The sequence below is a fragment of the Oncorhynchus keta genome, unplaced genomic scaffold (assembly GCF_023373465.1).
Source record: "Oncorhynchus keta strain PuntledgeMale-10-30-2019 unplaced genomic scaffold, Oket_V2 Un_scaffold_9739_pilon_pilon, whole genome shotgun sequence".
NCBI lineage: Eukaryota > Metazoa > Chordata > Actinopteri > Salmoniformes > Salmonidae > Oncorhynchus > Oncorhynchus keta.
Genome location: NW_026291018.1, coordinates 1,086,405 through 1,101,998, shown reverse-complemented (window position 1 = coordinate 1,101,998; position 15,594 = coordinate 1,086,405). Strand labels below are relative to the sequence as shown.

The 15,594-nt window shown below is 47.6% G+C and overlaps 1 protein-coding gene and 1 long non-coding RNA gene across 3 annotated transcripts in view; one reads left to right on the top strand and one right to left on the bottom strand.

The window, feature by feature from the left end:
* Nucleotides 1–15,594, bottom strand: part of tbl3 (transducin beta like 3) — a 44,238-nt gene that overhangs the window by 7,861 nt on the left and 20,783 nt on the right. Inside the window, exons 18-19 of the mRNA XM_052517717.1 lie at nt 3,854–3,912; nt 1,854–1,957 (exon numbers count right to left, since the gene is read on the bottom strand). Of these exons, the coding sequence (XP_052373677.1) occupies nt 1,854–1,957; nt 3,854–3,912 (163 nt within the window). The remainder of the gene's footprint in view (nt 1–1,853; nt 1,958–3,853; nt 3,913–15,594) is intronic.
* Nucleotides 3,118–3,853, top strand: LOC127929661 (uncharacterized). 2 transcript variants are annotated; one of them, XR_008135717.1, is made up of 4 exons: nt 3,118–3,316; nt 3,358–3,439; nt 3,516–3,720; nt 3,762–3,853. It is a non-coding gene; the product is annotated as an uncharacterized LOC127929661 (long non-coding RNA). The 2 variants fall into 2 exon arrangements; XR_008135718.1 differs by having other exon boundaries at nt 3,803–3,843.

The window sequence follows — 15,594 nt, the reverse complement described above, 5'->3', positions numbered from 1 at the left end:
GAAGTAAACGGTCCCAGACGGAAGTAAACGGTGCGAGACGGAAGTAAACGGTCCGAGACGGAAGTAAACGGTGCGAGACGGAAGTAAACGGTCCCAGACGGAAGTAAACGGTCCGAGACGGAAGTAAACGGTCCCAGACGGAAGTAAACGGTCCCAGACGGAAGTAAACGGTCCCAGACGGAAGTAAACGGTCCGAGACGGAAGTAAACGGTCCGAGACGGAAGTAAACGGTGCGAGACGGAAGTAAACGGTCCGAGACGGAAGTAAACGGTGCGAGACGGAAGTAAACGGTCCGAGACGGAAGTAAACGGTGCGAGACGGAAGTAAACGGTGCGAGACGGAAGTAAACGGTCCGAGACGGAAGTAAACGGTCCGAGACGGAAGTAAACGGTCCCAGACGGAAGTAAACGGTCCCAGACGGAAGTAAACGGTCCCAGACGGAAGTAAACGGTCCCAGACGGAAGTAAACGGTCCCAGACGGAAGTAAACGGTCCCAGACGGAAGTAAACGGTCCCAGACGGAAGTAAACGGTCCCAGACGGAAGTAAACGGTGCGGTGCGAGACGGAAGTAAACGGTCCCAGACGGAAGTAAACGGTCCGAGACGGAAGTAAACGGTCCCGGAAGTAAACGGTCCGGACGGAAGTAAAAGTAAACGGTCCCAGGCGGAAGTAAACGGTCCGGAAGTAAAAACGGTCCCAGCGGAAGTAAACGAAAGTAAACGGTGCGAGACGGAAGTAAACGGTCCCAGACGGAAGTAAACGGTCCGAGACGGAAGTAAACGGTCCCAGACGGAAGTAAACGGTCCGAGACGGAAGTAAACGGTCCCAGACGGAAGTAAACGGTCCCAGACGGAAGTAAACGGTCCCAGACGGAAGTAAACGGTCCCAGACGGAAGTAAACGGTCCCAGACGGAAGTAAACGTCCCAGACGGAAGTAAACGGTCCCAGACGGAAGTAAACGGTCCCAGACGGAAGTAAACGGTCCCAGACGGAAGTAAACGGTACGAGACGGAAGTAAATGGTACAAGACGGAAGTAAATGGTACGAGACGGAAGTAAATGGTACGAGACGGAAGTAAACGGTACGAGACGGAAGTAAACGGTCCGAGACGGAAGTAAACAGTGTGAGACGGAAGTAAACGGTCCGAAACAGGCTGGTACTATCGGAACTTGTAAAATAAGAAATATAATTCTTGTTGTGCAACGTTTTGCCCTAATGAACACCACCCAGTCTCTCTCATCCATGATCAATACAAGGAATGTCTAAAACAAGTATGTTCCAATCTTCTTTGTTTCGATAAACAAACACCAAAGTGTACCTATGCACAACTATCTATGTTTTGGCTCAGAAGAAGGTCAATGTAGGGAACATAAAGGCCTGGAATGTGGGTAGAGTGATTTGCTCCATTTAGTCTATTTGCCTCGAAGGCCTTGGTGTCAGACTGTCAGTGGACCTGTCTGTATGCAGGTCACGTCATCCATTAACTTAATGACAGAGAGGTTTAGAGAGTGAACTGGTTACTGAGTAATGTTGCTCTAAGTAGTCCTCGTTATGTAGAGTTCCCACAGGTCTAGTCTACACTAGTGCCTGGAGGACTGAGGGAGTACTACAGAGGAAACAGTAGGATAATAGGTAGTGACAGGGTGGAAGGTGAGTGACAACATTAGCAATGTGGAATCCAGCAGCTATTTCTGGAGATCTGGAAGATCAACATGCTGTATGTACAGTGTGGAGAAAACATGTGAGAGACTAGAGACAGAGGGTAGAGAAATGTACCTTTGATGACGTGGAGCACGGTGTGTGTGTGGATGTGTAGTAGGATATAGAAGAAGCGAGAGTGGACAGAATTATACCTTTAATGACTTTGAGCACAGTGTGTGGCTGGTCCAGGGAGATGGCCAGGCCCAGAGCCTTCAGGTACTTCTTCTCATGAAGCAGGTTAGACAGCTCCTGTTTCCTGCACAACACAACAACACACCACTACATCTGAAAGTAGAAAAAAAACAGGGCTGCGTTCATTACGCACAAAACAGGACTGGGACAGTGAGGGACCACCTGGATCTGTCCAGTAAGAAACGCACATCTTTGTTTCCCATTGCAAAACGTCTTAAAACGTTAACGTGCCCTAATAAATACGACCCAGAAAAGACGCACAAACACGCGCATGCAACTCCTATGGTCATTGTCATATTATTTCTCTCTCTGGCATCAGTGGTTTGATTCCTTCACTATTATTCAGAAATTAAAACATCATACATCATCTGCACAGAGGTCAGTCCATAGGAGTTGCTGTCTTCTCCTAAATGTTAAGGAATCAGATGAAGTGGCAGCGACGTTCAGAAGCAAGATATATTACACGCTCATCGTCACACACCAGCTCTTTATTTAGCCGGAGGCTGTTTCCTTAAGACAGAGGTAGTATTTCTGCAGCCATTAGCTCAGCTGGGTGGTCCATACACAGAGGTACACTATAGTGTATGAGAAACCAGTGGTGGGTGGACAGTCTTATCAATCCCCGTGGTTATCCTTACATATGGTTCCAGACAACAGGTCGTGACTTTTAAAAGGAACACTAACAGGTGGACCAAAGGAAGACAACATTTCTATGTCTGGACCTCCACCACCGTGTGTGTGTGTGTGTGTGTGTGTGTGTGTGTGTGTGTGTTTAGAAGTATGTAAATAGGACAGGTTATCCACCTGGACTTCTGACCTCTAGTGTGTTTAGGCAGTGGGCAAACATTGGTCTAACAAACCCTTGATCTGTAGATATTTATCAGCTGTTGGAAGAAAGAAAATGGGTCATAGTGGTTAAACTCAGGATACTAACCCCCTCACCAACCACGACCCTAAACTAAACCAATGACCCTAGTTTAACCACTAACCCTAAAGTGAACTGCTGACACTAAAATAAACCACTTACCCTAAACTGACCACTGAAAGTAAACCAAATTCCAGTTCCAAATTGTCCTCATTGAAAAGCATTGAAGAATTGGAATTTCAGTGTATTTGCTGAAACACCTACATTTAAAACCTATATGCACTGTATGTCCCAAGCAAAAATCAAACCCTCAACCTTTGTCTGTCAGCACAATGCTCCAACCAACTGAACCATCTGTACTGAAGGCTGTTTTAATGCCCAGTTGATATCTGTACTGAAGGCTGTTTTAATGCCCAGTTGATATCTGTATCGAAGGTGAAGGATGTCTTAATGCCCAGTTGATATCTGTATCGAAGGTGAAGGATGTTTTAATGCCCAGTTGATATCTGTATCGAAGGTGAAGGATGTTTTAATGCCCAGTTGATATCTGTATCGAAGGTGAAGGATGTCTTAATGCCCAGTTGATATCTGTATCGAAGGTGAAGGATGTTTTAATGCCCAGTTGATATCTGTATCGAAGGTGAAGGATGTTTTAATGCCCAGTTGATATCTGTATCGAAGGTGAAGGCTGTTTTAATGCCCAGTTGATATCTGTACTGAAGGCTGTTTTAATGCCCAGTTGATATCTGTATCGAAGGTGAAGGATGTTTTAATGCCCAGTTGATATCTGTATCGAAGGTGAAGGATGTTTTAATGCCCAGTTGATATCTGTATCGAAGGTGAAGGCTGTTTTAATGCCCAGTTGATATCTGTATCGAAGGTGAAGGATGTTTTAATGCCCAGTTGATATCTGTATCGAAGGTGAAGGATGTTTTAATGCCCAGTTGATATCTGTATCGAAGGTGAAGGATGTTTTAATGCCCAGATGATATCTGTATCGAAGGTGAAGGATGTTTTAATGCCCAGTTGATATCTGTATTGAAGGTGAAGGATGTTTTAATGCCCAGTTGATATCTGTATCGAAGGTGAACTCACTTGAGTATCTGTTCTTCCTGCTTCGCCTGCTCCTCTGCCTGCTCCACCTCGGTCACGTCCTACAGGGGAAAGGCACACACAATACATTTATCATCTCACTCATTCAATTGATACAACAACATAACTGTCGGGCTAAGTAACAGTTCTAGATTTGCCCTACAAATATACCCGCAGTTTTAAAGACATATAGCATCTAGTTTAAAACTTAACCTGAATCACTAGAAGATCTAGGATGGGTGTGACAATAGTTGGAATAGTTAGAGTACCACGACACTCACTAAGCTAATTTACATTAACTCAGTATTCACACCTTTCATGAATCCTTTTCATAAAGATCTGAAACGCAATGAACATGACGGCCAAGTTCAAAATCCAGTCTGGTGTCACTTCTGAATCGTTCTTGGCATGAAGTGGCACACCAGGCGTTGCCTGGTTTCATTAGTTTCGAGGAACACTTGTGTAACAGGCTGAATTCCCATCTTTCATAATACAGGCAGGTATGCAGCATACAAAAGGATGGGTGACCATCTCCATGACTAGTATTTACCACTGCATCCTGGCAGATGGAGGTGTTATATAGACCACATGAAGACCTTTATTTACCACTGCATCCTGGCAGATGGCGATGTTATATAGACCACATGAAGACCTTAATTTACCACTGCATCCTGGCAGATGGAGGTGTTATATAGACCGCATGAAGACCTTTATTTACCACTGCATCCTGGCAGATGGAGGTGTTATATAGACCACATGAAGACCTTTATTTACCACTGCATCCTGGCAGATGGAGGTGTTATATAGACCGCATGAAGACCTTTATTTACCACTGCATCCTGGCAGATGGAGGTGTTATATAGACCACATGAAGACCTTTATTTACCACTGCATCCTGGCAGATGGAGGTGTTATATAGACCGCATGAAGACCTTTATTTACCACTGCATCCTGGCAGATGGAGGTGTTATATAGACCACATGAAGACCTTTATTTAGCTGAAGGCTGCTTCCTTTATGCAGAGGTCACTCACATGCACACAAACACGTGCTTGCACACACACCTGCCAACTCCTATGGTCATTGTCATATTTTTTCTCTATTTTTCTCTCTGGCATCAGTGGTTTGATTCCTTCACTATTACTCAGAAATTAAAACATCATACATCGTCTGCACAGAGATAGCGGTCACGTCTGGAGTTACTATGACAATAGGAGTTGTCTTCTCCTAAACATCAAGGAATCAGATGAAGTGGCGGTAACATACAGCACATGATACAGTACACAGTCATTGCCACATCAGCTTTTCACTTGATGTTTCCTTAAGGTACAATATCTGTAGAATAACTACAGCCATGAGGTCAGCTCTCTCGGGGAACCACTTCACTCCCTGCTGGCGTCAATGCTTCCTCTCTCTGTGCCTCTCCTTTTTTTCCTTCATTACAGCACTGACTCACCACCGTCTCACTACAAAGTACATTTATTTTGTTATGACAACTTATAGTAGCCAATCTTTTGATTATAGCTAGGTTCATTTCAGTCAACTACTCCTGCTGGGGGTCAGGCTCTGTTCAACGTTAGCTTCTAACTTCATCCTTCTAGCCGGCTAGCTACCGAGCTAATAACCAGAGCCCTTGCGCTACATAGCAGGCTAGACTGAAGTATCAGCGACTATTTACCAGTTGTACACTCATTCTCTGAGAGGCAGGGAGGGGTTGTTTGGCAGGTGTCTGTTGACACGGCAGGAGTTGAGGGATGTTAAAATAATTTCCACTGTCAGCAGAGTTTCTCCGCTACGTGCCACTGTAGGTCTGGGCTGAGGTAGTTGATTTCACCTCTCGGCCCATGCTATGTCGTGGGTAGTGTTTCCCGTTGGACAGAGTAGTGAATGAATGCACTGCTAACAAGGCAAATCTGGGGGAGCAGGCGAACATAACGAGCATAATGAATCATTCATGATTCCAGTCGTTCTCCCGATAATGACATTTTTAAAAAGGTTATCAAACACTATTGCACAAATAAAAAGGTGCGTAAACGATGTTTACCCTCCACTACATCCCTGGTTGGATTGTTTACCCTCCACTACATCCCTGGTTGGATTGGTTACCCTCCACTACATCCCTGGTTGGATTGTTTACCCTCCACTACATCTCTGGTTGGATTGTTTACCCTCCACTACATCCCTGGTTGGATTGTTTACCCTCCACCACATCCCTGGTTGGATTGTTTACCCTCCACTACATCCCTGGTTGGATTGTTTACCCCCCACTACATCCCTGGTTGGATTGTTTACCCTCCACTACATCCCTGGTTGGATTGTTTACCCTCCACTACATCCCTGGTTGGATTGTTTACCCTCCACTACATCCCTGGTTGGATTGTTTACCCTCCACTACATCCCTGGTTGGATTGTTTACCCTCCACTACATCCCTGGTTGGATTGTTTACCCTCCACTACATCCCTGGTTGGATTGTTTACCCTCCACTACATCCCTGGTTGGATTGGTTACCCTCCACTACATCCCTGGTTGGATTGGTTACCCTCCACTACATCCCTGGTTGGATTGGTTACCCTCCACTACATCCCTGGTTGGATTGGTTACCCTCCACTACATCCCTGGTTGGATTGGTTACCCTCCACTACATCCCTGGTTGGATTGGTACCCTCCACTACATCCCTGGTTGGATTGGTTACCCTCCACTACATCCCTGGTTGGATTGGTTACCCTCCACTACATCCCTGGTTGGATTGTTTACCCTCCACTACATCCCTGGTTGGATTGTTTACCCTCCACTACAACCCTGGTTTGATTGTTTACCCTCCACTACATCCCTGGTTGGATTGGTTACCCTCCACTACATCCCTGGTTGGATCTGGCAAAACACAGTCAATATCTTGCCAGGCAGGGTTGAATCTACATTTCCCCGGCATTTGAGCTATGTGACGTTTAGTGGCGTCTAATCAGTCAGCTCTGTACCTGCCTGGCTAAGAGGCAGTGTTCATTTTACCTTTATTTAACTAGGCAAGTCAGTTAAGAACAAATTCTTATTTTCAATGACGGCCTAGGAACAGTGGGTTAACTGCCTTGTTCAGGGGCTAACAGAGTGTAACCTTGTCAGCTTGGGGATCTTGCAAGCTTTCGGTTACTGGCCCAACGCTCTTAACCAGTAGGCTACCTGCCGCCCAGTGTGGGTGGAATGAGAGAGCTCACCTGGCAACCAGAGCACAAGACGGGGGTGGAAATAAAACTCGGTAGTCTGCCTGGAAATTAATTTGCAAGACCACTTGAGAAAATGTCATATTTTCAAGGTATTCCAGTACTTCAATTTCAGACTGCCAAATTCATGTACTTTAAGCACCTTGTGTGAACCTTGTTGGACTCAGCCAGGATGCAGGAAATGGAGCTGGCAATGCTCCTATCACAGGTTTTTATAGGGGCAATACAGCTGGTTATCTACTAATTGACAGGTTAGAGTCTGACTAATAGCATTTCTAGTAATTCTATTTCTATGGTGTCGGTATAGACAGATACGTCTCATTCTAAGGCCTCGTCCCTCATGGATCTACCCCAGGCAGATACGTCTCATTCTAAGGCCTGGTCCCTCATGGATCTACCCCAGGCAGATACGTCTCATTCTAAGGCCTGGTCCCTCATGGATCGACCCCAGGCAGATACGTCTCATTCTAAGGCCTTGTCCCAAATGGATCTACCCCAGGCAGACACGTCTCATTCTAAGGCCTTGTCCCAAATGGATATACCCCAGGCAGATACGTCTCATTCTAAGGCCTTGTCCCTCATGGATCTACCCCAGGCAGATACGTCTCATTCTAAGGCCTTGTCCCAAATGGATCTACCCCGGGCAGACACGTCTCATTCTAAGGCCTTGTCCCAAATGGATCTACCCCAGGCAGACACGTCTCATTCTAAGGCCTTGTCCCAAATGGATCTACCCCAGGCAGATACGTCTCATTCTAAGGCCTTGTCCCTCATGGATCTACCCCAGGCAGATACGTCTCATTCTAAGGCCTTGTCCCAAATGGATCTACCCCAGGCAGATACGTCTCATTCTAAGGCCTTGTCCCTCATGGATCTACCCCAGGCAGATACGTCTCATTCTAAGGCCTTGTCCCAAATGGATCTACCCCGGGCAGACACGTCTCATTCTAAGGCCTTGTCCCAAATGGATCTACCCCAGGCAGATACGTCTCATTCTAAGGCCTTGTCCCTCATGGATCTACCCCAGGCAGATACGTCTCATTCTAAGGCCTTGTCCCAAATGGATCTACCCCGGGCAGACACGTCTCATTCTAAGGCCTGGTCCCTCATGGATCTACCCCAGGCAGATACGTCTCATTCTAAGGCCTGGTCCCTCATGGATCGACCCCAGGCAGATACGTCTCATTCTAAGGCCTTGTCCCAAATGGATCTACCCCAGGCAGACACGTCTCATTCTAAGGCCTTGTCCCAAATGGATATACCCCAGGCAGATACGTCTCATTCTAAGGCCTTGTCCCTCATGGATCTACCCCAGGCAGATACGTCTCATTCTAAGGCCTGGTCCCTCATGGATCGACCCCAGGCAGATACGTCTCATTCTAAGGCCTTGTCCCAAATGGATCTACCCCAGGCAGACACGTCTCATTCTAAGGCCTTGTCCCAAATGGATATACCCCAGGCAGATACGTCTCATTCTAAGGCCTTGTCCCTCATGGATCTACCCCAGGCAGATACGTCTCATTCTAAGGCCTTGTCCCAAATGGATCTACCCCGGGCAGACACGTCTCATTCTTAGGCCTTGTCCCAAATGGATCTACCCCAGGCAGACACGTCTCATTCTAAGGCCTTGTCCCAAATGGATCTACCCCAGGCAGATACGTCTCATTCTAAGGCCTTGTCCCTCATGGATCTACCCCAGGCAGATACGTCTCATTCTAAGGCCTTGTCCCAAATGGATCTACCCCAGGCAGATACGTCTCATTCTAAGGCCTTGTCCCTCATGGATCTACCCCAGGCAGATACGTCTCATTCTAAGGCCTTGTCCCAAATGGATCTACCCCGGGCAGACACGTCTCATTCTAAGGCCTTGTCCCAAATGGATCTACCCCAGGCAGACACGTCTCATTCTAAGGCCTTGTCCCAAATGGATCTACCCCAGGCAGATACGTCTCATTCTAAGTCCTTGTCCCTCATGGATCTACCCCAAGCAGACACGTCTCATTCTAAGGCCTTGTCCCAAATGGATCTACCCCAGGCAGACACGTCTCATTCTAAGGCCTTGTCCCAAATGGATCTACCCCAGGCAGATACGTCTCATTCTAAGGCCTTGACCCTCATGGATCTACCCCAGGCAGATACGTCTCATTCTAAGGCCTTGTCCCTCATGGATCTACCCCAGGCAGATACGTCTCATTCTAAGGCCTCGTCCCTCATGGATCTACCCCAGGCAGATACGTCTCATTCTAAGGCCTGGTCCCTCATGGATCGACCCCAGGCAGATACGTCTCATTCTAAGGCCTTGTCCCAAATGGATCTACCCCAGGCAGACACGTCTCATTCTAAGGCCTTGTCCCAAATGGATCTACCCCAGGCAGATACGTCTCATTCTAAGGCCTTGTCCCTCATGGATCTACCCCAGGCAGATACGTCTCATTCTAAGGCCTTGTCCCAAATGGATCTACCCCAGGCAGATAAGTCTCATTCTAAGGCCTTGTCCCTCATGGATCTACCCCAGGCAGATACGTCTCATTCTAAGGCCTTGTCCCAAATGGATCTACCCCGGGCAGACACGTCTCATTCTAAGGCCTTGTCCCAAATGGATCTACCCCAGGCAGATACGTCTCATTCTAAGGCCTTGTCCCTCATGGATCTACCCCAGGCAGATACGTCTCATTCTAAGGCCTTGTCCCAAATGGATCTACCCCGGGCAGACACGTCTCATTCTAAGGCCTTGTCCCAAATGGATCTACCCCAGGCAGACACGTCTCATTCTAAGGCCTTGTCCCAAATGGATCTACCCCAGGCAGATACGTCTCATTCTAAGGCCTTGTCCCTCATGGATCTACCCCAAGCAGACACGTCTCATTCTAAGGCCTTGTCCCAAATGGATCTACCCCAGGCAGACACGTCTCATTCTAAGGCCTTGACCCTCATGGATCTACCCCAGGCAGATACGTCTCATTCTAAGGCCTTGTCCCTCATGGATCTACCCCAGGCAGATACGTCTCATTCTAAGGCCTCGTCCCTCATGGATCTACCCCAGGCAGATACGTCTCATTCTAAGGCCTGGTCCCTCATGGATCGACCCCAGGCAGATACGTCTCATTCTAAGGCCTCGTCCCTCATGGATCTACCCCAGGCAGATACGTCTCATTCTAAGGCCTGGTCCCTCATGGATCTACCCCCGGCAGATACGTCTCATTCTAAGGCCTGGTCCCTCATGGATCTACCCCCGGCAGATACGTCTCATTCTAAGGCCTGGTCCCTCATGGATCTACCCCAGGCAGATACGTCTCATTCTAAGGCCTTGTCCCTCATGGATCTACCCCAGGCAGACACGTCTCATTCTAAGGCCTTGTCCCAAATGGATCTACCCCAGGCAGATACGTCTCATTCTAAGGCCTCGTCCCTCATGGATCTACCCCAGGCAGATACGTCTCATTCTAAGGCCTTGTCCCAAATGGATCTACCCCAGGCAGATACGTCTCATTCTAAGGCCTGGTCCCTCATGGATCTACCCCAGGCAGATACGTCTCATTCTAAGGCCTCGTCCCAAATGGATCTACCCCAGGCAGATACGTCTCATTCTAAGGCCTCGTCCCTCATGGATCTACCCCAGGCAGATACGTCTCATTCTAAGGCCTCGTCCCTCAAGGATCTACCCCAGGCAGATACGTCTCATTCTAAGGCCTCGTCCCTCAAGGATCTACCCCGGGCAGATATGAACATGACGGCCAAGTTCAAAATCCAGTCTGGTGTCATTTCTGAATCGTTCTTGGCATGAAGTGGCACACGAGGCGTTGCCTGGTTTCATTAGTTTCGAGGAACACTTATGTAACAGGCAGAATTCCCATCTTTCATAATACAGGCAGGTATTCAGCATACAAAAGGATGGGTGACCATCTCCATGACTAGTATTTACCACTGCATCCTGGCAGATGGAGGTGTTATATAGACCACATGAAGACCTTTATTTACCACTGCATCCTGGCAGATGGCGGTGTTATATAGACCACATGAAGACCTTTATTTACCACTGCATCCTGGCAGATGGAGGTGTTATATAGACCGCATGAAGACCTTTATTTACCACTGCATCATGGCAGATCGAGGTGTTATATAGACCGCATGAAGAACTTTATTTACCACTGCATCCTGGCAGATGGTGTTATATAGAGCACATGAAGACCTTTATTTAGCTGAAGGCTGCTTCCTTTATGCAGAGGTCACTCACATGCACACAAACACCTGCCAACTCCTATGGTCATTGTCATACTTTTTCTCTATTTTTCTCTCTGGCATCAGTGGTTTGATTCCTTCACTATTACTCAGAAATTAAAACATCATACATCGTCTGCACAGAGATAGCGGTCACGTCTGGAGTTACTATGACAATAGGAGTTGTCTTCTCCTAAACATCAAGGAATCAGATGAAGTGGCGGTAACATACAGCACATGATACAGTACACAGTCATTGCCACATCAGCTTTTCACTTGATGTTTCCTTAAGGTACAATATCTGTAGAATAACTACAGCCATGAGGTCAGCTGGGTGGCAATGCTTCCAAATCATCATCATGAAACCTGTCACCAATGCCTAGGGGAGTTATACCTGGAAATGACATGGTACTCACTGAGGTTAACAGGAAGTAATGCAATGGTATGAGCTCTTTCCATGACATAGACTGAAGTGAAGGTTAGTGTTTCATAAGATTAAAGACTCTCTCGGGGAACGAGCTCTTTCCATGACATAGACTGAAGTGAAGGTTAGTGTTTCATAAGATTAAAGACTCTCTCGGGGAACCACTTCACTCCCTGCTGGCGTCAATGCTTCCTCTCTCTGTGCCTCTCCTTTTTTTCCTTCATTACAGCACTGACTCACCACCGTCTCACTACAAAGTACATTTATTTTGTTATGACAACTTATAGTAGCCAATCTTTTGATTATAGCTAGGTTCATTTCAGTCAACTACTCCTGCTGGGGGTCAGGCTCTGTTCAACGTTAGCTTCTAACTTCATCCTTCTAGCCGGCTAGCTACCGAGCTAATAACCAGAGCCCTTGCGCTACATAGCAGGCTAGACTGAAGTATCAGCGACTATTTACCAGTTGTACACTCATTCTCTGAGAGGCAGGGAGGGGTTGTTTGGCAGGTGTCTGTTGACATGGCAGGAGTTGAGGGATGTTAAAATAATTTCCACTGTCAGCAGAGTTTCTCCGCTACGTGCCACTGTAGGTCTGGGCTGAGGTAGTTGATTTCACCTCTCGGCCCATGCTATGTCGTGGGTAGTGTTTCCCGTTGGACAGAGTAGTGAATGAATGCACTGCTAACAAGGCAAATCTGGGGGAGCAGGCAAACATAACGAGCATAATGAATCATTCATGATTCCAGTCGTTCTCCCGATAATGACATTTTTAAAAAGGTTATCAAACACTATTGCACAAATAAAAAGGTGCGTAAACGATGTTTACCCTCCACTACATCCCTGGTTGGATTGTTTACCCTCCACTACATCCCTGGTTGGATTGGTTACCCTCCACTACATCCCTGGTTGGATTGGTTACCCTCCACTACATCCCTGGTTGGATTGGTTACCCTCCACTACATCCCTGGTTGGATTGGTTACCCTCCACTACATCCCTGGTTGGATTGTTTACCCTCCACTACATCCCTGGTTGGATTGTTTACCCTCCACTACATCCCTGGTTGGATTGTTTACCCTCCACTACATCCCTGGTTGGATTGTTTACCCTCCACTACATCCCTGGTTGGATTGTTTACCCTCCACTACATCCCTGGTTGGATTGGTTACCCTCCACTACATCCCTGGTTGGATTGGTTACCCTCCACTACATCCCTGGTTGGATTGGTTACCCTCCACTATATCCCTGGTTGGATTGTTTACCCTCCACTACATCCCTGGTTGGATTGTTTACCCTCCACTACATCCCTGGTTGGTTTGGTTACCCTCCACTACATCCTTGGTTGGATCTGGCAAAACAGTCAATATCTTGCCAGGCAGGGTTGAATCTACATTTCCCCGGCATTTGAGCTATGTGACGTTTAGTGGCGTCTAATCAGTCAGCTCTGTACCTGCCTGGCTAAGTGGCAGTGTTCATTTTACCTTTATTTAACTAGGCAAGTCAGTTAAGAACAAATTCTTATTTTCAATGACGGCCTAGGAACAGTGGGTTAACTGCCTTGTTCAGGGGCTAACAGAGTGTAACCTTGTCAGCTTGGGGATCTTGCAAGCTTTCGGTTACTGGCCCAACGCTCTTAACCACTAGGCTACCTGCCGCCCAGTGTGGGTGGAATGAGAGAGCTCACCTGGCAACCAGAGCACAAGACGGGGGTGGAAATAAAACTCGGTAGTCTGCCTGGAAATTAATTTGCAAGACCACTTGAGAAAATGTCATATTTTCAAGGTATTCCAGTACTTCAATTTCAGACTGCCAAATTCATGTACTTTAAGCACCTTGTGTGAACCTTGTTGGACTCAGCCAGGATGCAGGAAATGGAGCTGGCAATGCTCCTATCACAGGTTTTTATAGGGGCAATACAGCTGGTTATCTACTAATTGACAGGTTAGAGTCTGACTAATAGCATTTCTAGTAATTCTATTTCTATGGTGTCGGTATAGACAGATACGTCTCATTCTAAGGCCTCGTCCCTCATGGATCTACCCCAGGCAGATACGTCTCATTCTAAGGCCTGGTCCCTCATGGATCTACCCCAGGCAGATACGTCTCATTCTAAGGCCTGGTCCCTCATGGATCGACCCCAGGCAGATACGTCTCATTCTAAGGCCTTGTCCCAAATGGATCTACCCCAGGCAGACACGTCTCATTCTAAGGCCTTGTCCCAAATGGATCTACCCCAGGCAGATACGTCTCATTCTAAGGCCTTGTCCCTCATGGATCTACCCCAGGCAGATACGTCTCATTCTAAGGCCTTGTCCCAAATGGATCTACCCCAGGCAGACACGTCTCATTCTAAGGCCTTGTCCCAAATGGATCTACCCCAGGCAGACACGTCTCATTCTAAGGCCTTGTCCCAAATGGATCTACCCCAGGCAGATACGTCTCATTCTAAGGCCTTGTCCCAAATGGATCTACCCCAGGCAGACACGTCTCATTCTAAGGCCTTGTCCCTCATGGATCTACCCCAGGCAGATACGTCTCATTCTAAGGCCTGGTCCCTCATGGATCGACCCCAGGCAGATACGTCTCATTCTAAGGCCTCGTCCCTCATGGATCTACCCCAGGCAGATACGTCTCATTCTAAGGCCTGGTCCCTCATGGATCTACCCCCGGCAGATACGTCTCATTCTAAGGCCTGGTCCCTCATGGATCTACCCCCGGCAGATACGTCTCATTCTAAGGCCTGGTCCCTCATGGATCTACCCCAGGCAGATACGTCTCATTCTAAGGCCTTGTCCCAAATGGATCTACCCCAGGCAGATACGTCTCATTCTAAGGCCTTGTCCCAAATGGATCTACCCCAGGCAGACACGTCTCATTCTAAGGCCTTGTCCCTCATGGATCTACCCCAGGCAGATACGTCTCATTCTAAGGCCTGGTCCCTCATGGATCGACCCCAGGCAGATACGTCTCATTCTAAGGCCTCGTCCCTCATGGATCTACCCCAGGCAGATACGTCTCATTCTAAGGCCTGGTCCCTCATGGATCTACCCCCGGCAGATACGTCTCATTCTAAGGCCTGGTCCCTCATGGATCTACCCCAGGCAGATACGTCTCATTCTAAGGCCTGGTCCCTCATGGATCTACCCCAGGCAGATACGTCTCATTCTAAGGCCTTGTCCCTCATGGATCTACCCCAGGCAGACACGTCTCATTCTAAGGCCTTGTCCCAAATGGATCTACCCCAGGCAGATACGTCTCATTCTAAGGCCTCGTCCCTCATGGATCTACCCCAGGCAGATACGTCTCATTCTAAGGCCTTGTCCCAAATGGATCTACCCCAGGCAGATACGTCTCATTCTAAGGCCTGGTCCCTCATGGATCTACCCCAGGCAGATACGTCTCATTCTAAGGCCTCGTCCCAAATGGATCTACCCCAGGCAGATACGTCTCATTCTAAGGCCTCGTCCCTCATGGATCTACCCCAGGCAGATACGTCTCATTCTAAGGCCTCGTCCCTCAAGGATCTACCCCAGGCAGATACGTCTCATTCTAAGGCCTCGTCCCTCAAGGATCTACCCCGGGCAGATATGAACATGACGGCCAAGTTCAAAATCCAGTCTGGTGTCATTTCTGAATCGTTCTTGGCATGAAGTGGCACACGAGGCGTTGCCTGGTTTCATTAGTTTCGAGGAACACTTATGTAACAGGCTGAATTCCCATCTTTCATAATACAGGCAGGTATTCAGCATACAAAAGGATGGGTGACCATCTCCATGACTAGTATTTACCACTGCATCCTGGCAGATGGAGGTGTTATATACACCACATGAAGACCTTTATTTACCACTGCATCCTGGCAGATGGAGGTGTTATATAGACCGCATGA